Raw genomic sequence first — 20,951 nt, 5'->3', positions numbered from 1 at the left:
AGCATTCCATAGCTTTTCATGATCTATTTAGTCAAAGGCTTTGCTATAATCTATAAAGCATATACTGATTTTCTTCTGGAATTCCTTAGTACGCACCATTATCCATCGTATGTTTGTTGTGCGGTCCCTAGTGCCTCTTCCTTTCTTGAATCCTGCTTGTACCTCAGGGATTTCTTTCTTTCTCTCCCTCTCAAAAAAATTTTTTTGATCTGCTAGTATCTTTATTTTTACTCTCTTTTTTCATCTCCATTCCAAACTCCTAATCACTTATATTTTAGCTTTTCGAAGCTGTAAAATATATCAGTATTAGAGATGAGAACACCCCAATAGAGGGTGGGGGAAATGAAAGAGATAACATACTCTAAACAAGCCTTTCTCAATCTTTTTACCCTGGATAAAATCTTGAAATAATTTTCAGGTCTTAGAGAACCCTTGTATAAAAATTATTTTATAGTCGGCCCTTCTTATACTCTGATTTTTTATACACAGATTCAAGCAAACCCGGTTTGAAAATGTTCAAAAAAAGTATAAATTTCAAATACCAAACCTTGATTTCCCATTTTTCATATGGGACACCATTTTGCTGTGCCATTATATTTAATGAGACTTGAGCATACACGGATTTTGTTATCCACGGGAGATCTTGGAACCAAACCCCAGCGTATAAAAAGGGTCCACTGTACAGTTTAAAATTAAATTTACTTTTTTACTAATCACAATCTTTTATGAAACTCATAGTGATCTCTTGCAGAACTCTACGGTTCTAGGGAACCACAGTTTAGAAATCCTGTTCTAAACTGTTTAAGAGGCACAGCCACTGAACTCCTCTCATGTTTCTTTTATGCCAGAGCGTGATCACAGGTATTTGTTTAAAAAATGCAAAACTTATTTTAACAAGGAATGAACTGTTTAAGAAGGATATGGAATTATTTAGCCTATTATCTACACCTTAACAGATATTTGTTTTTTTAACAATTTGTAAGCCTAAAGGGAGAAAATATAGAATTGGATGATAAACAATTTCTTTGCAGATCTTGGCAATTCTATTGTAATTCCTACCAGCCAGAACAGCATCTTCATCACTTTCAGATCCATACTGAAGTGCCATTGTTATTGCTGATAAACGATCCCCCTGGACAGCTCTTTTGTTACTGTTAATTTGAGAGAAAATAGTATATAACTGTAAACAAAAAAAGAAATCTACATAGAAAATATTAATGCTTATGCAAATGGTATCAAATAAGTACTCAGGGATATTAGTATTTACTGTGAAGGTTCCCTCTTTATTGGGAGTATGTAAAAGTTCTCTGTGTTGGGCTTGCTTGGCCTACTAGATCCAGAAATAGTAACCGTGATAAGTAAACTTTGGGCTGAAACAGACAGCCCTAAAGGGACGGCTTGAACGCTGGGTTGGGGCCATGGCAACTGCAGACCATGCCCCCAACCTGGATGTTTGCCAGTGCACAAAGAAGCAGCAGAAAACCCTCATTTCTGAGCTGGCAAAAAGCTGGCTTTTCTGTGGTGACAGCAGCTTTACTCTGCTCCTGTGGCGTGTAATATCTAAGCACTGTGGCACCGGAGTAATGCAAAGCTGCCCTCCGCGTGAGCAGGCAGCTTCACGGCATCTTCCTGCTGGCTTGGGGTCATGCATCCTCTCAACAACAATGCCCCCAAGCTGCCGGGAAGCCACCACAAAGAGGCCATCTGTTTCGCCCCTAAGATATGTATATCTCCCTGGATAAAGCCTCCCCCAGTTCTTAAACGTGGCCAAAATTATAGGAGAAATCAGGCTAAACCAAAAATAGCCATTGATCAGAAATGGTAGAAAAAAGAGGTGAGACTCATTGGGGAATGTCTGATTATCTGCAGAATATTTTGAAAAACGAAGAAGGAAGAACAGCCACAGAATTCAAGCAAGTGCCAGTGTTCCTTTTTTTATTGACAGTCAGTCTACAAAACAGAACTCTCTGATAACCTAAACTAGCATCGCCTAACAGGATGTGGCTGAAATGGGTGTTTTATAACATTCTATCAAATTACAAAGACCCATGAGGAGGAACACACATTCACTTGTAGAACTATGCTAATGCAACTGCTGAAAATGAGGCGGTGGCCTCAAAGGTCTCAGAATTTGGTAGAATTGTTGAAAGGGCTTCTGAAGTGACTGGTTCTCCAGTGAATCTGCCCCGCTGTAGAAGTGGGCAGGAATGTTAACGTGATGTAGGTGTTAATCACTGAGTTATGGTGAAAGCTGGTGCCTTCTCCCTACAGAGATAGTAGAAGTACATTCCAACCTGGAGAACCTATTATAACTGAGAAAGACGACAACAGTCCACATGTATTTTATATCAAACTGGTAATGACACTGATTATTACAACAATCTAAACTCTGTTTCCTCCTAAACATCAGTCAAAGCAGCTATGTTTTATATTTTATATCATGGTTTCCCCCCTGAAAACTACATCATCAATTTTGATTTAAAACATTCAGGAAATAGAATAGTTGTTTTGAAAAAAAGATTTACAAAAGGATTATAGCAAAGGGGAAGAATGGAGATGGGAGCTCTAGGGATACATATATAATGTTCATGCCCTCGCCTGGCCAGGAAAGGTCCTTTTGCCAATGCAGAGGATTTGTCCAAAGCATTTTGGGATGTGTGGTGGAATTAATTCTTAAAAACCTCTCTTATATTTTGTCAAATTCCCATATCCCATTTAACAAGAAAATGAAAGCTTAAGTTAATCAATACCCAATGCATAGAAAGCAAAGAGATTAACAAACAAAAGAACCTAAGAAAACAAATTTTAGTAAGAAAAAGGGCCTCAATCCATGAAAAAAACTATAGAGGAAATGACATCTACTTATATCAACCAGATGTACTCACCTTTGTCTTTTGTATTGCATTAGTACTGCATTGCTGAGCAAAGGAAAATGTTCTATGTACATATCAAAGCTGTCACACATAAAGTTGTCTTATCTTATACCAAGGAAACTAAAAAACTGTTATGACATATGGAACTGTATTTTTAAAATGTCCATATACAATATATATTCTTGGTAATCCAGTTTCAGGAAAAGCAAAACAAAACAAAAAAACACTCTAATATTTCCAGCAAGCAGACAAGCTGTTTGGTCTTTGGGTTATTTTTTTTAATGAATTTTTAAAACTCTCTCTCATATGCAAAGAAAGCAGAAAATTTGGAAGGACAAAGAGAAGACGCTCATTCTAAAAATGAATAGACTGAATAACAACCAGAGATTAAGGACTCACCGGTAATATTTATTAGCAGAATTTCTCTCATCGACAACACTGCCTTTACCCTGTGAGGAAGGACCTGTCAGCTTGGAAGCAGCCAAATTTGGAGTCCTTCATGAAGCACGAACAAGCCACAGAAAGTGAGAATAGGAAATCCACCAGACAGCCAAGACAATATAAAGTTAGAATGCAGCTCTTTTACAGAGTATGTTTTGAAAGGCAAGTTAGAAAGGGCTCTGCCACACTGCATTGTGATAGAAGACTGGATTTTAAATGTTACTGATTTTTATTGAATTGAGAGGAATTGCACATCCATTTATTATCAAACGAAAGCACATGTGGATATTTTTACTGTGCTGTTACAGGCAGAAGATGCATTTAAAAGCATGTCAGCTTCCAAGCAAATTGTGTAGCAGAAAGATAGCAAAAGCAAATTGCTATTTCAGAGATTTTTTAAAAAAATGCACTAAAGTAGCTAAAATATTTATCACAAAATTAAGCAGTGAAATCTATTTAAAAAGGAGACAGAGAGAAAGGAAAATGTGACTAGAAAAATTGGGAAATTTTCAAGGAATACAAGCACAGCTCAACAGCAAAATATGGTCAAGTTACATCGTCTTTACTTCATTTGATGTCTCCCAAAAATACACAAAGTTGCACCTTTGTTTTGTAAAACTTATCTACACATCCATCTATAGGAGTGGGTAAATCCTTCCCCGATTATCACCAAATCCTCCCTCCATTCCCCCCCCCCCCCCCCATGAAAAAGCTACCATTTGCTATTTAAATACACTTTCCCCACAGGTTTATTTAGGCCATGAAAAGTTTTTTTTAAGAGACCAAATCTTTAGGTCTTAAAAAGGCCTCAGGGAGTGAACTATGCTTACGTGTTAAATTGCAAAACAGAAACAGCAAACTATGCTCCACTGAGAGACCTATACGGGTGCAATCTATGGGACACAAATATAGGGGTGAGGAGTTTGGAGAGGAGCTGAAGGGGGAGCACATCTTGCCAAAGTCTAAGGAGACATCCAAAATGTGCCCCCTAACATCCAAAGTTCCCTATTCCTGTTCTCTGGCATAAGGTGTTTTGTTGTTGTTTTTTTACAGTGCTGATGGCATCCTAATAGAAACTACCAGTAGCTGAACTAATCTAATGTCACAGAGACACTGAATCCCATTGTATCCCGACTATGGATCCGGCCTGTCCACAATCTGGTCTGGCACAGCAACTGGCATTCAGATGCCTACTGACTTCTGCACCATGGAGGTGCCAATGACGATGACTCACCCATTGCAACAGCTACTGTTCTCCATGAAGGCCACACTGTAGCCCATAAAGGCAGAAACAACCTCATGGCTGGGCGTCCTTTTCCAAGATTACAGGCTGTGACTGGGGCCTGCACAGAGAACGGTGGTGGCAGGTAAGGGGGTGCATGGCTGCCTGTACTGCTGGATATTGCAGCAATTTCTGGGAAACTCTATCACAGACAGATAGAATTTTTTTAGACAGGGCCAAGGACTAGTTTGGACAGGGATGAGCCAGATCCACTGGAATGACATCCAGTCTCCCTGATCCCAGCCTAGAGCTGTTGGCTTGCGTTGTCTAAACAGGATGCCAGGCTGGGGGAAACGGCCTTTTGGCTCGTGCGTTCAGCCCCAGTGAATCAGGTCAAGCTGAAGCTGCCTCTAGGAGACACAAGTTGAATTGCTATTACCCTTGAAAGAATAGGCCAGGCTACACATAGTTGACTAGAGAATGATGAAACTTATTAAAAATAAATAAATAAGAGGAAATACAGATGCATTTAAAACTCAGTGCTTCCCAATAACAACCTTCAGTGGCAAATAAAAGGAACAAAGTCCTAAACTAATACAAGAGGTACTGTATATACTCGTCTATAAGTCAAGAAATTTATGCCTCAAAATTGACACCCAAATCCCAGATTGACTTATTTGGGGGTCAGTATGGTAATGTGATAGCAGCTTTTTCAGATTTCCCCATGCCGTAGGGAAAACAGTTTATTTCCCTCTTGAGCCAAACAGAAATAGTCTTGGGTGACTGATTGCTTTTAAACAGAGTCCCTCTCTCACCTGCTCTGTCACTGTCTGGGGAGTGAAGGATGAAACAAATGCTGAAATGCTGAAGTAAAAAGCCTCAATTAGTCCCTCTCGCTGCACACACACACACACACACACACACACACACACACACACACACAGTTGACTAGGGAATGATGAAACCTGTTAAAAATAAATAAGAGGAGATACAGATGCACTTAAAACTGAAGGAGGCGCCACATTTTACCCTTGACTTATCCACAGGGCATGGCAAAATCCATAATTTTGGTCCCAAAACCTGCCCTCGACATACATGAGGTTGACTTATTGTCGAGCACATATGGTAGATCTAAATCAGATTATTAAAGGCAAATGGTGTCACATCTACTTACTGAAATCTAACCTGAATCCTGTCAAAAGACCACTGAGAAAAATCATTATATGCTAGCATATTTAAAGAAATGGGGCGTATGCATGTAAAGTCCTTGTCTCTCCATAACTCAGTATAAAAATACATATTTCAGCTGGATTATGTAAGAGATCAGCTATTATATCTCAGAAGATTCTGCAGAGTATAAAGTATCAGTAACTTTATATAATTTTATTTTTCTTACTGTACCTGACTCGGAGACTTGATTTAGCCAGTTCTGTATGTTCAATTTCTGCCTTTTTCATATTAAATACTTTTTTAATTGCATTTGCATCCTGTTATTGGAAACAAAGAAAACATTTTATTCAATTTAAAAATCCAAAGACAAAACAATCACTACTCGTTAGGAGGAATGGGGAGAATATGTAGTTCTAGGTATTGCTGGACTGGACCTGCCATCACCCATAGCCAGAGACTGCAAAGCTGACAGAAAATGGTTAACGTGTTGACTTAATCATTATTAGCCTTTTAAAAAAATGTAACCTGATTGCAATTACATTGAAAGGGAATTAATTTTAAATTGGAGTTTAAATTCACATTACTACCCAAATGAAGGTGAAAAATCCTATCCATAGTTTTACTCCTCCTTGTTCCTATATCCAGTTTGAAAGCTTCTCACAGATATAAGCAGCTGTACAGTGGTACCCCGGGTTACGAAAATAATCCGTTCCGCGGCGCCCTTCGTAACCCGAAATCTTTCGCAAGCCGAAAATGCCATAGGCGCTAGCGCTGGAAGCCGCGATTTGGTGCGAAAAAGCGCCGAAAAGCACCAAAAAAATTTTTCGTAAGCCAAAAAAAAAAACAAAAAAAACGTAACCCGGAACAGTTTTTTCCTATGGAATTTTTTCGTATCCCGGAAATTTCGTAACGCGGTGCTTTCGTATCCCGGGGTACCACTGTACGTCTTTGAAAGTTCACCTCTCCAACTCCATTTTTTCTTGGTTTCTCTTTCCCCCACTTTTACAATCTCATTTCTTTAATGACCCACTTTCTTTAGTTTACCGATTCCCACCGTTGATCCCAGTAAAATCCCAAGGCTTAGGAATTTCACAATTTAGTTTCCTGGGACAGATAAGGAATCTTTATATACTCGTCCCTCCACATTTGCAGCTTTGACTATTGCGGATGTGATGATTCACGGATTTTATTAATATATTCTCTCTAGGAATATCTAGGTTCTCTAGTGCAACTCTATGGTCAACTTTAACCAAAAGTTGCCCTGAAGGATCTAGAGATTCCTAGAGGGAACACTCCACTAGGCATTTGTAGCTCCTCCAGCACAATTCTATGGTCAATGTCTGGCAGATGTTGACCACAGAGTTGCACTGGAGGACATAGAGATTCATAGAGAGGTGTTCTCCCTAGATAAAAACATAGTGATTTTGTTATTTGGGGTTTTTCTACATTCACAGGAGTCCTGTGCCCCTAACCCTAGCAAATGTGGAGAGACGGGTGTATTGGCCCCATGTACAGAACACAGGAGGGCCCTCTGTATAAAAAAAATCACCTCTCCTTTTAAGATGTCTTTACTACTTGGAACTAAACATGGTAATTCCCTCACCCCCACATTATTGCTATTTTGCAAAACTGCAAGAGAGCCAGACCTTAAGAACTAACTGGATTGTGTAAAAATTGTTGTCTTTTTAACACTATGGTTTATTTAATCAATAACTTGAATAGCTTACATCTGGATATATCTGGATATATGCTTATCCTGGAAATTGAACTGTTGCCCCTCTTCCCTAGCAAAAATCAATTTTATGCATAACTTAATTAATAATAATAATAATACAAATTTATTTGTATACCGCTATTCCAACATTAGATCACAGCGGTTAACAACATTAATACAATAAAAAAGATAATACATATCCCCAACAACAAATATCCCCATACCAAAATACCCATACTATACAACACATCGTTAAAAACATTACTATTTACAAGACAACAAAATTAGCTGGATAGAAACTGTTATGTATTGGGGGGAGAACAAGATGGAATTAGGACACATGAGGGAAAGCTTGTCGGAAAAGGAAGGTCTTGAGATTTTTCCTGAATAGATCTACAGAGGAGACAGAGCGGAGCTCTTCGGGAAGCAAGTTCCAAATCTGAGGGGTTGAGGTAGAAAATGCCCTTTGCGCGGACGAGACATATCTCGTCTTAGGAACCCTCAAAAAAATTAATTTCATTTATTTCCTATCAGGTTATTGGAGTTGTGTTTAAAAAAAAATCTAATTTCATTTTTTAACAAACACTTTTAACTAACCTTGAATACTTGAGATCCAGGTTCATTGTAGGTTTTGGCATTCTTAACTAATAGATCTATGTCCTTGGCCATTGCATGAATGCTCTTATAGCTTCCATTCTATACATAAAACACATAAAATTAAATATCAAATCTACAATTTAAACCATTCTCAAAATTCACACATTGTAACACACAATTACCTATGCTTCACCTAATTAGTCTTTGCCTCTTGACAAGCACAACACAGATTTAAAATTCATTATCATAAATATTTGCTTTTAAAATGCTTTTAAAATTACTGAAAAACTGTTATAAAGGTTATATTGAAGGCATACAGATACATTTAATCTGTGTTTAACACAATGTCCCATAAATAATACTGCACCTGTATTCTCTGCGCAACTGTCTTCAGGTCTATGGGCTCTTTAATTATTGCATAATAGTCAGGATATTGCTAAAAAACAGAAAGATTATGAGTCCACACAAATTCATTTGATGTAACTATAACAATAATCTACCAGCAATCATGCTGTCAGTTCAAAGATGTAATGTAAGATTACAATTTTGAAGACACTTGAAAGAAATTAAATTCCATAGACTGTCAAGCATATAGTTTTAAGCAAAGAGGCTTAGAATGCACTGTAAGAAATGCATGATTCTAAATATGATACAGACACATACAGTGTCTATTACATGAGTTGAAAAGCATTCCTGGGCACCAGGCTGCGGTATTTAAACATAATAGTTAACATGTGTGTTTTTTTATCTGTTCGCAGCACATTTACTTGGAATCCCAATAAATCTTTCGTACAAGTTACTGTATTTGAGATATATAGCTTTGGTACAATAACCATACACTGCTCCAAATATTATGAGTTGCTTGTATATTACACTAGTTTTGTTCACATAATGTCTTACAAATAGTGCAGTGAATTGTTCCCATCCACCAGGGTTCAGTTCAGGGACCCCCGTGGCTGGGAAAAAATGAGATGGTTCAAGTTTCATATTATTCAAGGATGGTGGGTGAATTGTGCATGTCCACACTACTCTTGAATAATATGGGGCATGGCAATCTGCTCGCAATCAAATCCGTGGATTGCTAGCCCGCCGATACACTGTACATACAAATAACATATAAATATCATTAACTTATACTTGATGATGCAAACTAAAGCAGTAGCTGTCCAGTTTCTGTCAATTTCAATGTTGCCTTAATGGTAAAAAGTTTGGATTTACATTTAAAGACCAACATTATTACTCACCACTTTAGAGGGAAGCTTCTGAAAAAGCTCACTAATGTGGCGGCCCAATGGGTTTGTTGCTACAACTACTGCCTCAAGAAGCTGTTCAAGAATTTCTTTTAAGCGACCTGGAGAAGACTAGTAGGAATAAAATAGTATTGTTTTCAGGAAATGAGTGCTCTTTTTATGTTATTTGTTTCAGCTATTAAACACAGATTTTCCTGTCTTACAAATAAGGATAAACAAGAATGTGTTAGCTAGATTCATGGGTGTATACATTTCAGGACAGGCAAAAATACTACAAAATACATTATCAGGATTAAGAATATGTGTACTTCTAATGTTTTTAGTTCTGTATCTATGTGCATGCATAAGAACTATTTTTGCAGCATATTTTAACAGAAGATATATAAACAAACAGCTTCTCACTAAGAATTCTTCATTGACTCTTGAAAAGCAGGGGAAAATTCACACTCACTATTTCAGAAATTGCCCCTTGATTGTCATGGCCCTCATCATCCTCATCTTCATCATCAGGATCTCCTTTCTGAACAAATTCATTTTTTGTGCGTAGATATAAATCCCACAATTTACAGGCAGCTTTGTATTCAGGAGAATCTGGCTGCGTAAAAGAACCAAGAGACCAGTTTGTTACTAAACTATTTTCTACTCAATCATTTAAAACATTCAATTACTTAGAAATAAAAGTGACAGAGCTATAAATCCCCCGGGTATAATTTGTACTAATAAAAGAACAATTTAATTTACTGCAATTACACTGCAAAGGAGAATAAAGGTAGAATATAAAACAAATTCTCCCTCTCAATGTATACTGCATACTATGAAAACTGAAAACTTTAATACTGCATTTAAGACAGATGAGTGAGGTCCTCCCACTTCTGTAAATACAAATAAAACTGACTGACAGAACAAGCAAATGATGGGTTTCTAAAACAGAAGATTTTGTCACCTTATAATAGGATTTTGCATTATTAAATAGCAGCTGGAAGTCAGCAGTTAACACGTTCACATCATCATATTCTTCCATTTTTAGCTTCTGCTGGATTTTCATTAAATCAATAGGTTGAGAAACTACTTCATAGTAATCTGGCTGATTTCTGTTGTAATAATAAATTATTGAAAATGCCGTTAATGTAAGCAAACCTTACAGTACTGACAAAACATAAGATGGTATATTCTATCATTCTATAAACTAGAACTTTACGCTTTGTGAGACGCAGTCACAAGAACTGCATTCGCTTCTTCAGGATAACATTTCAATTACACTATATTTTTTGCGTCTAATTTTATGAAAATATTTCAATTGCTGTAATTTTAAAATACTATGTGAGAAAAAAAAGAAAGTTTAAATTCTTGTTCAGTGAAAAGTTTGAAAACACACAGCAAAAGATGTAAGCATTTCTCTGCAACACATGCTAAAAAACAATACAAATAAATAGTCTCTTCACCACTGGAATTGTCTCTGAGGGAGTTGCTGCCGCCATCATGAAGACCAATTTTTAACCCATTGGGAAACATCTATCTAAGCTATGGCTGGTGCTACACAGGTACAGACAGCAAAATCTTTCAGTTTTTGAATGTAAAATACAAATCTGCATTCCCATCCCAGAGAAACCCCCAGCAATCCACTGATTTTGTATAGGCAGAGTACAAGAATAGCCAGAAGAAATATGATACAAATGAGACACATGATGTCAAGAGCAATTGGGTAGATCAGACACATCAGGTGCAAAAAACCAAAAGTGATCCGATCTACTGAGGCTTCCAAGGAAAAAAAGGCTAAGAAAGCACCCAAGGGGCTATCCCGCACAGCCCATGTTCCTTCTGGCATCGTGTTAACCTGTTTGGATGACAAAGACCAAAACACTGGGGCCAGGATTGGGCAGGATCCCGGAAGACCAAACACGGATCTGGTGGATCCAGCCCATTCCTGGGGTAAACAGCCCTTAACATGGGTCTATTTGATTCCTGGCTTGCATCAGGTTCCTGGAAACTTCATGGCAAACCCCAGCTGTTTAAACAGTCCCACATGCTCCTTACTCTTCTGCACAGTCACTCATATCTGATATATAAATGGGGCACCTGACCATGTGGGTGTAGTCAGGTGCTCTGTTTCTGCATCAAGCATGGTGCTACAGTGCAGAAAGGTACAGAATACCCTGGGCCGGAGTGGGGACAGGCATGTAAACACCTGCACGTCCACACACCTGTTCTAGGTGAGTACCCAGGTCAGAACAACACAGGCATAGCCCGTGTTTTCCTGGACCATCTGCTCAGAGCCTTAGAAATCTGTTCCTTTCACAAACACTGACAAATATTGCACCAAAGCAAAAAACAGTGAAGCTGGTAAAATTTCCTGTTATTTGTGCTGGTGAAAACACTAACTTATGCTATTTTGGTTACATCAAATAAATATCTGACACAATTTTTCAAAAATATAGGAAGAATCCAGTACCAGATAGGCTGAGATCTTCTCTTCTCCTCCCTCTTCGTCCCCAAGCCATCACATGACAAATCTGTTTCAGAAGTCCCCCAATTTCCCAGGGCAGATTTTGAGGGCATGCATGGGACTAAGGGGTGGGAGGGAACACAATGGCATGTTTGTTGTTTCCCCGCCGCCACCAGTTCTGCTGACAAGGGCAGTCCCACCAGCAGAAAAACGTCCGTGGATTTTGCCCTTTATATTAAACTTTTAAAAAGTGACTATTTTTGAGAACACATTTGTTGAACAAAGTGCAGCACTAATTCAAGAGAATTTTCAAAAGGAGGATTCTTCACCCCTTTTCCCCATTGCCCATTCATGCATCTCAAAGGCTTTTTTGAGGGTCAGAAGCCCTCCCAAATAACTGTATGTAAGGCAAAGGAGGTGAGGTAAGTGGAAATTCTGACTGTGAACTTTTTTGTTCACAGCATTAGCTAAATTAATTTTTGCACCAGCAGCCTTAGAAGAAATTTCTGATTAATGTCGCTCCCTTACCTTCTCTTGGGGGCCCGAATGAAAAGTTCACACAGAAGCCTCCCTTGTTCATCTTTGTAATCTCTGATTGTATTGTATAATTCATGGCATACCGCAATCTAAAATATAATGCCAACAGGAAAAAGATTAAACACTGTTATACAATCCTTATTCCTGAAATATTCTCTGTTCCTTTACAAGATTACTTTATGAAGAGCTAGCATTACATTTTACAATTTACAGATGAGAACAAAAAACAAGATTACAGCTAGTAAAATTATATCTGAACTGAGATTTGAACCTGGTAGTTTCTAGCTATCTCACTAATTTACCTTTAGAGTGGAGTACTGTTGTGAAACCATGAAATCTTGGCTAGACTAGAAAGGAGTAGGATTAAACCATAACTTCTTGTTCACAAAGTATCTATCATACATCCTGTGTATTTATTTACAAAGATCATCTGAGAGTTTAACTTTGTATAAAACAAACACATCAACAAAGTCATGTCTCAATTAAAGTAATGATAGCCAGAAGAAAAGAAAAAATCTAATACTATCCCATTTATCCCTGGATGTTTTAATTCTGTCTTATTATTCCACTTTAAAGGTAAACACAATTTCTTTTCTAAACACACAAGAGCATACTGGATAGTCCTATACACATCTAATCCTAAAAGAGCTATAATTTGTCTTCCTTCAGTGAACTTGAAAACTCAGGTGCATTCAACATGCCTTTACAATAACAGCACTTCATTCCCACCAAGTATGTAGCATATCATTCTGATGTGACAATTCTGGAAGCAAGCTTAACAGCCCCAAACACTCATACTTTGGATGCTAAGCTTTTTCTGTGAAAATTAAAAGCTGATATATCATAAGGTAGCCTGGAAAATTCAAATGGTAAAATGTATTTACAGGATCAACGGTTGGGAGGTTGGCAAGTCTTCTTCTCTTCCTGCTTGGACCTGGTGTGTTTGAGGAATGGTGGCCATCATCAAAATCACCTCCACTGGCACTGCTGGAAGGAGAAGTAGCCCTTCGGCGCTTTGAGCCCATGGAATCCAACTTCTTCTATAATAAAGAAAAATGCTCTTAAACTTCAGACCTTCCCACTAATATCTCAAAGGATGACAAGACATTAAATTTGCAGTTCTTTTGATAGATGGAGCAGTTCATAGGAATGTTTTGATAGCACATACATAAAATCTTACCCAAACATCTGTATACTTGCCCAATAAAATAATTCATATTAGAGTGTTCTTTTTACATGGATGACAAAAACACAATGAAATGAGCATTATTATCAGGACTAACGCTGGTAGGAAAACCTGTCTTGAAAGGCTTTCAGGACAAAAGCTACAATCCTGGTATACTTCTAGTGTTCTATTTAAGAAATCTATTTAAGAAATCTTATCTTGCACAGATGGCTGATAAGTTTAACCAGGACCATAGGTTAAGCATTCATGTGTTCTGTGTGTATGTGCCTTTAAGTTACCTGTTACCTTATGGTGACCCCATGAATGTAACAGGGTTTTCTTAGGCAACGAATACTCAACAGATGATTTTTGCCAATTCCTCCTTTTGAAATATACCTACAGCACATGGTATTTATCGGCAGTCTCTCATTTGAGTATTAACCAGGGCTGATCCTGCTTAGAATCTGCTATCTTTGGGATATTTAGGGCCATTCATCTATTTTACAGGCTTATATTTCATTCAACTTTGGTCCACAGTTCAAACAAGACTAAATTCAATTGCAGTTTCTGTCACAATTAAGCTGTTTTTCTTGCAATTGAGCATCTGAGAATCTTGGCCAACAAACATAGTTCCAATGGCTCACTTTATGTATCTGAAGTATTTGTTTAGCCTCCTTCTGCCACAAGATGCATTCATAGTAAAATATAGCTTTAAAATAGAGGCAACCATGAAACTGTTCCCTTTTTAGACAGTTAGTCAATAGTAATGATAAAAGAATTCTGATCTATCTTTATTAGGGAGAAAGAAAGTATTTCTAAAGAACATTTAGACAAAGTATGATCAATACACAACCACAACAATTCAGTTCTAGAATTTTTTTTAAAAGTATCTGATTATGGCAAATATGGCTATGAAGTGGGCATGAACAATTTGTGACATGACAGTTATGCATTTTGGCCTGTCAGGTGTTTGAAGGACCACCTATTTTTGCAAAAGCTCAGGAAGGTGGTGAGAATGCATTTCCTCAAGATCACAGTAAACTGTACCCACTAATGGGTAGACTGTACTGTCTGGAGCGGCAGAATTTATAAAGCTCTGCTATGAAGCAGCAAAAGATCAGAAAAAGTAAAATTAATTCAAGAATATTGTTTTTATTACTTCAGCTGAGTAGTATTTAATTAATGGCTGCTCCAGCTGACAGAATTACACACATTCAAAATTCATTCTGGACAATAGATCTGTCTTTCAGATCTGAGAGGGGCAGTGCAAGAGACAAAGAAAAGGGGGCAATTTACTTTTTTAGATTTGTTGTTTTTATGTACAGCGCTGTGCAAATCTACAGTGCTAAATAAATAAATAAATAAATAAATAAATGCAAAACTCCACTCAGAAAACACTGGATTTATTCCTTATTACTTCTAGGAATGTATCTCAAGACAAAAGAAAACAGTAACACATTTTTGATTCCTCTAGTTAATGGGATTACAAAGTAATTAGCCACAGAAATGTCTCCAAAACTAGCTCCACCACACATTCTGCATCCCTTCTGTAATGTCTAGGAGTGCTTGAGCCTGTCTGCACAGGCCAAAAGGCTTGTGTTCCTCCCAGCCTCTACCCCAAGACCAGGTAAACCAGCCAGGACCAGGTAAAACAGATGCCAATCTGGTGTTCCCAGTCCAACACTGATACAAATGAGCCTTAGAACAGGTTAAAACGACCCGCTGTTTGCCACAGTATCCGGGCACTGCCCCGCCTTACCTTCTTCTGCCATTGCAGCTAGTGAGAAGACCCTTGTTGCCACATCTGATGTAGAAATGGGGCACCTGGCCACATAGGTGCAATCAGAGGCCCTGTTTCAGATGTGGCAATGGGGGTCTTCTCACTAGCAGAGGAAAATAAGGGGTAAGCAGTGGTGGTGGGTCTGTGGCATGGCGGTGTGTGTGCATGTAAAAACCTGCCCATCCCCACACCTGCCCAGGGACCAACCCAGGTTAGGAGCAGGCCAGGAGAGCACAGGATTAGCTTTCCTGGTCCACTTGCTCAGCCCCCTTGTTACATGATGTAGCATGTCCTGCCATTGCAAGCCATTCCCAAAGACAGCCAATTATATGAACATATTGCAGGGTTGGGGGGAAAACTAATTTAAAAAATCAAATTGTTATTTAAAAAGTGTTCTTTTAAAGCAAGTTGTTCTGATTGAACTTGCATTAATTGAATGATTTGCTTCTCAATGGAATTTCTTGCACTACAGTCTTCCCTCCCTTTTTGCGGACTTTGAGTTTGTGGTCTCGGTCCTTCGTGGACCGCCAAGCGGGGAGGTTTAAAATGGCATATGCGCCCATGGTGTGTGCACAGCCATTCAAGCCAGTGGGGCTTAAATATGTGCAAACTTTTATTTTTGTGGGGGGCCCGGCATAGATTCCCCACAAAAATGGAGGGGAGACTGTATAAAATAAAGTGATTACAAAGAAGCAAATGACACTTGAGACTAGTCTAACAATGAACAACTGTCAATCAACTGTTAAAGTTAAAATATTTTAATTCAAACAGTCACTGTTGTTCCAGTAAGGTTAGAAAATAGTCATAATAGCCAGACTTTAGTGTGTGTGTGTGTGTGTGTGAGAGAGAGAGAGAGAGAGAGAGAGAGAAAGAGAGAGAGAATAATCAATTTTTAAAAACAGGAATGCTTTTTGTAAGTCACATGGTTAAACCAACCAACCTTGGCATGTTGTGAAATCCAGAAAATGAGGGTGCTGTTTCAAGTAGTAAAATACATCTAAATATTTCTCAATGAAAGATGCCTCAGCAAAGCAAGCCTAAATAACACATAACTCCTATCTAAAGATATTTAGTTGCTCATAGGCGTCTCATAATCACCTTGTATTATTGATTTCAACAGAACTTAAGTATCACTGACTCTCTCTGGAGACCATTATGTCAAGAAAGCATGCATTTGTCTATGCTGTATATGGACATTCCACAGAAAATCATATCAAACTGAAGTTTCCTGAAGTGTATTTGTGTTGCCCAACCATCTTAAAATATTAATTTAGAAATAAACTACTGTGATTTTATGCTGAAACCAATGTTTAAAGGGCTCCTCAATTTAAACTTTTGGGTTTTTCTCAAACACTTTAAAAAACTGATTAACACTGAAACAAAAATGAAGAGATTACAGCTGAAACTGAAGGAACCTTCTCCAAGTTTAAACAGAACATAAGCTGCTATTTAACTATTTTTATTGTCACCTAATTACACGAAGGGTCTGTGCAGACCAGCCATTAAGGCCGACCTGAAAGCAGAGTCAAGGCGTGGTGTCCATACGATGCACACCCCCACTCTGTCCCCATGGCAGCATGATGCCGCATGCTGCTCCACACAGTGCACAGCATCAAGGTGCACCTCTGGCGCTATGTTTACACAACGCAGTGCCAAAGGAGCACCTTAAAGCCTTGGCACTGCAGGTATTGCACCATTTTCAGGGTGCAAAAAGGAGCTCTTGCCGCGGCGCTGATCTGGGGAAGATGGAAGCGGCTACAGGCCGCCCCTTCAGGGGCGATATGCACAGCCCCTAAGTACAAAATGCATATAGAACTAATTGACCTAAACTGTACACAAAAGCTGAAGACCTCAGCATATAGAATTGTCTCAAAACAAGTGTAGACTAAAAGAAGAAACTGGCACAGTGAAATTATACCAAAGATTTTATTTCTGCAACATGAATATTATCAGTTTTATTCTTAGCATATCTTCCAATTTCTGCCTTAAACGAATCATCCATAAAATCTTCTAGAATCATAATTTTATAATCATATATGAGGATGCCAGCACTCTGAATCTTCAACATTACTTAAATTCTGTTCATTAAATACATAAAACATAGAGATTGTATTAATTAAATATATCTGGTTTCCAGTGGCATCTTAACATTACAGAAATTGTGCACGTACACCTGCAACGGCCCTCAATTATCCTGTTCATACAACTATTTTTAAAGGAATTATTAGTTTATCAGAATTGGGTTGGAATGTCTGCATTTAATATTCAGATAACTGGATTAATTAAGAACTCATGAATGAGATAAATGAAGAAGCATGAACTGTTAAGCTAAATATAAAACAAACGGCTGAGATGTGTGGAAGAGAGGGACAAAACAGCACACACACATTATCTGTAAATTACCAGATTTACCAGAGTACAACCAGCACCACGAAAAGCCAGTCTCCTCATTATGTCTGATAGGCAAGTAAAGAAAGTGAGAAAAGGCAAATCCTTAAAGCACCAAGTCAGCAGTAGTATTAGTACAGCCAAAACTGAAAGAGAAGACAACAAAAGGAAAGAAAAACACGGGAACAAAGGGAAGAACAGGTAAATCAAGGAATTTGGAAGAAACAATCTACTGCAAAACAGTAAAAAAGAAAAGAAAAGCAGGAACAGCGATACTAGGTTAAATGACATTCCACAAAAAAAAAAAAAAAAACCTTCAAAATAATTATCTAAATCCAACATCAGTCCCATCTAGAGCAGACCCACTGAAATGAATGGGATTGGTTAGTCTCCTGAATCTCACTGGTTGCAATGGGACTATGCTGGGTAGGACTAATGCTAGATTTAAAGCACATTCTTTGAAAGTGTAAGCAAAGGGTGCAATACTATTACTATTTATTCAACAGTAGACTCTTGATCTACATTGGACAGGAAAAGCATTCATTAGATTTATATAATTCTAAGAAAGAATCCATTAGCCATTTAGTATATAAAGTTCACAGTTTAAAATAGCTTAAATACAAGTTACTGATTGACAATTAAAGTGTACCAACAAAGAATACACTTGTCCCTCCACATTTGTGGCGTTGACTTTTGTGGATCTGATTATTCAAAGATTTCATTAATATGTTCTCTCTAGGAATATCTAGGTCCTCCAGCACAACTCTATGGTCAACTTTAATCAAAGGTCGCACTGAAGGATGTACGAGATTCCTAGAGAGAACACTCCACTAGGCATTTGTAGCTCTTCCAGTACAATTCTATGGTCGACGTCTAACAGCTATTGACCACAGAGTGGCACTGGAGGACCTAGAGATTCCTAGAGAGGTGTTCTCTCAGGTAAAAAGAATAGTGTTTTTGTTATTTGCCTTTTTTCCACATTCACTGGGGTCCGGGGCCCCTAACCCCAGAGAATGTGGAGGGACAAGTGCAGTTCAAAGTTTTCATAAATAGCAAAGGCTGGTCAATGTCCACATCATTGAGAAAATACATTAAAGTTTAAACATACGATCAACAGCTATACTTAGAAAACCAGCAAATTAATTAAGCAAGCATATATAATCTTCTTATCATCTACATACAGCTGCTGAGAGTGTTTTTTAATGCTTTTTAAATATGTAGTTAGCACACAATGCTCTTTTTAAAAAAAGTTTATATTTGATTCAAGAAGAGCAGTAAATTCCCTGAGTCAATGAAGTTGACTCCATGTGAAGTTATGGACTGGAGAATGACCAAAAATAATAACAATAATAAATTTAAATAAAACTAAAATTAAAAATGCAGGCAAGATAGAGGTACAGTACTGATTCTTTAGACTTAAAATTATAATGATCTGGGAAGGATGGGTTTCATCTGTTTATGTCACACCTTCAAAGTGTTGTCAAAGTATTTGGGGATACCCCTGCTTTTCCAAACAGTAACCTGGATTACAGTTGGCCCTTCCTTTATGTGGGGGATCTGTTCTGGACCCCACCGCGTAAGAGAAATTCTGTGTAAAGTCAAGCCCCTTTAGAAACAATGGGGCTTGTTCCCACAGCACGCACCTGGCGTGCCCCATTGTTTCTTCCGGGGCGTGGGAGAAGCCTTTCCAGCACGGCTCCCAGAGTATGCTGGAAGCTGCATATGATGTGGGCGCACTGTAGTTTCTACTATTATTTAGAGGTCAAGCAGACGGGCATGAAGGAGTGATCTCCGGCCGCTCCAGCCATGATCGTTCTAGGACCACAGCAACCAGACAGCCCACTCCTGAAGTGGGCCACTGCCACAATCCCAAATGGGCCACCTCAGAGCGGCTTCTAGCCACTTTGGGGCTGTGCATCATCAAAACCCACATCCTTGAAGCGGTCGGAAGCTACTCTATTTGGCCCATCTGTTTTGGGCCTAAGTGTACTGCCATGTATGTCTACTAAGACATATAGCCTCAATGAGTTCAATGGAACTTACTCCTAGATTCATTAGTACAGGACCAGAGCAGGGGTGGCAGCCAAGAAGGCCTAGGGGGTTAGTACGCCAGGAGTCCAAGGATAGTTGTTTCTCTTCACCTCCTCCTACACCCCCCATCACAATTTTTGCCCCTAAACACCCTGTGATGGTATGGAGAGCATTTTCACCATGCTTTGGTGTCTTCCTGGGCCTTTGTTAAACAAACAAACAAACAACAACAACAGACGTTGTTTGCTGTTCACTTCCTGCTTCAAAAAAGGCCTCTACTGGGCCTAAATCAGCATAGGGGGATGCAAACTATGGTGGAAATGTATCTCATGCTTCCAGAAGACGACGTTTTGGGGCAAAACATTTTTTTTAAAAACCAACTGTAATTTGTGACCTCTCAGTGTGGTGGAAATACCCTCCACACCTCCAAGAGTGCATTTGGGGGCAACCTTTGGGGGTTCCTGGGGTTCACAAGAATGGCCCTGGAGGCGATCTGTGGTCTGCAGGCAGGCAGCAATGTTCCCACCTCTGGACTAGAGCTTGATTCTCTAATAAAGGGATCCTGTTTCTGTTTCTCTAGTGAAAGGTTGAGGAATCATGGGGCCTTTCTGTTGTTCTGGGCTGCAGGCCCCAGCAGCCCTTGTTAACATAGCCAGTTGCAAGGGACACTAGGAACTGCAGTCCAACGACATCTGCAGGACTGCATCATACTCAGCCCCGCTCTAGCTGGTAATTTTGTGAGCCTACAGCTTCATGGTAATAAGCATATTTTTACTGTTATCCATGCATCAGTAATCTGAAGAACGAATTCTTACAATATTGTCTAGGTGCGGCTTCCTGTGGACCTCCCTCAGCCACTTGCCAAATAACCCTCCTATCTGCTTCTATATTCTGCATGTAGCATATTTAAGGTCAATTTTCTGCAGGGGAAATGGTGCAGGGAGATGCTTCCAAGGACATGGAGAATCTGAAGGTCGGAATTGAGACACCTTAAAAGAAATACTTATTTTTTTTGCCTAATAGTCTAACAGGAACCTGTTCTTGTGTGCCTCCAAGTCATTTCCCTCTTACAGCCACCCTAAGGCAAACCTATCATAGGGTTTTCCTGGAAAGGTTTGTTCAGAGGAGGTTTGCCATTGGCTTCCCCTGAGGAGGCTGAGAGCATGTGACTTGTCCCAGGTCAGCCAGTGGGATTCCATGGCCACCGCATTGGGAATCGAACCCTGGCCTCCAGAGTCCCAGTCCAATGCTCAAACCCCTAGACCACGCTGCGTCTTAGGAACGTGTATCTCGTCTCTACAACAGCTTGCCTCCAAACATATCTTGGACTAATTTTTTTG

General features: G+C 38.9%; 1 protein-coding gene across 7 annotated transcripts in view; it reads right to left on the bottom strand.

The window, feature by feature from the left end:
- The window catches only part of PBRM1 (polybromo 1), an 85,445-nt gene that overhangs the window by 62,313 nt on the left and 2,181 nt on the right, over window positions 1-20,951 (bottom strand). For 3 of the 7 annotated variants that reach the window (XM_042453568.1, XM_042453574.1, XM_042453570.1), the window contains exons 2-12: window positions 17,605-17,726; window positions 13,132-13,287; window positions 12,239-12,336; window positions 10,211-10,358; window positions 9,719-9,862; window positions 9,262-9,378; window positions 8,385-8,453; window positions 8,018-8,116; window positions 5,938-6,023; window positions 3,273-3,368; window positions 1,060-1,151 (exon numbers count right to left, since the gene is read on the bottom strand). In XM_042453568.1, coding sequence (XP_042309502.1) covers window positions 1,060-1,151; window positions 3,273-3,368; window positions 5,938-6,023; window positions 8,018-8,116; window positions 8,385-8,453; window positions 9,262-9,378; window positions 9,719-9,862; window positions 10,211-10,358; window positions 12,239-12,336; window positions 13,132-13,287; window positions 17,605-17,643 — 1,144 coding nt within the window. In that variant the 5' untranslated portion in view covers window positions 17,644-17,726. The remainder of the gene's footprint in view (window positions 1-1,059; window positions 1,152-3,272; window positions 3,369-5,937; window positions 6,024-8,017; window positions 8,117-8,384; window positions 8,454-9,261; window positions 9,379-9,718; window positions 9,863-10,210; window positions 10,359-12,238; window positions 12,337-13,131; window positions 13,288-17,604; window positions 17,727-20,951) is intronic. The other 4 variants (XM_042453569.1, XM_042453573.1, XM_042453571.1 and 1 more) reach the window with 4 other exon arrangements.

This window comes from Sceloporus undulatus, chromosome 2, assembly GCF_019175285.1.
Source record: "Sceloporus undulatus isolate JIND9_A2432 ecotype Alabama chromosome 2, SceUnd_v1.1, whole genome shotgun sequence".
Taxonomy (NCBI): Eukaryota; Metazoa; Chordata; class Lepidosauria; order Squamata; family Phrynosomatidae; genus Sceloporus; species Sceloporus undulatus.
Note: the sequence above shows the minus strand (reverse complement) of the source record. Positions and strands in the feature narration are given on the sequence as shown.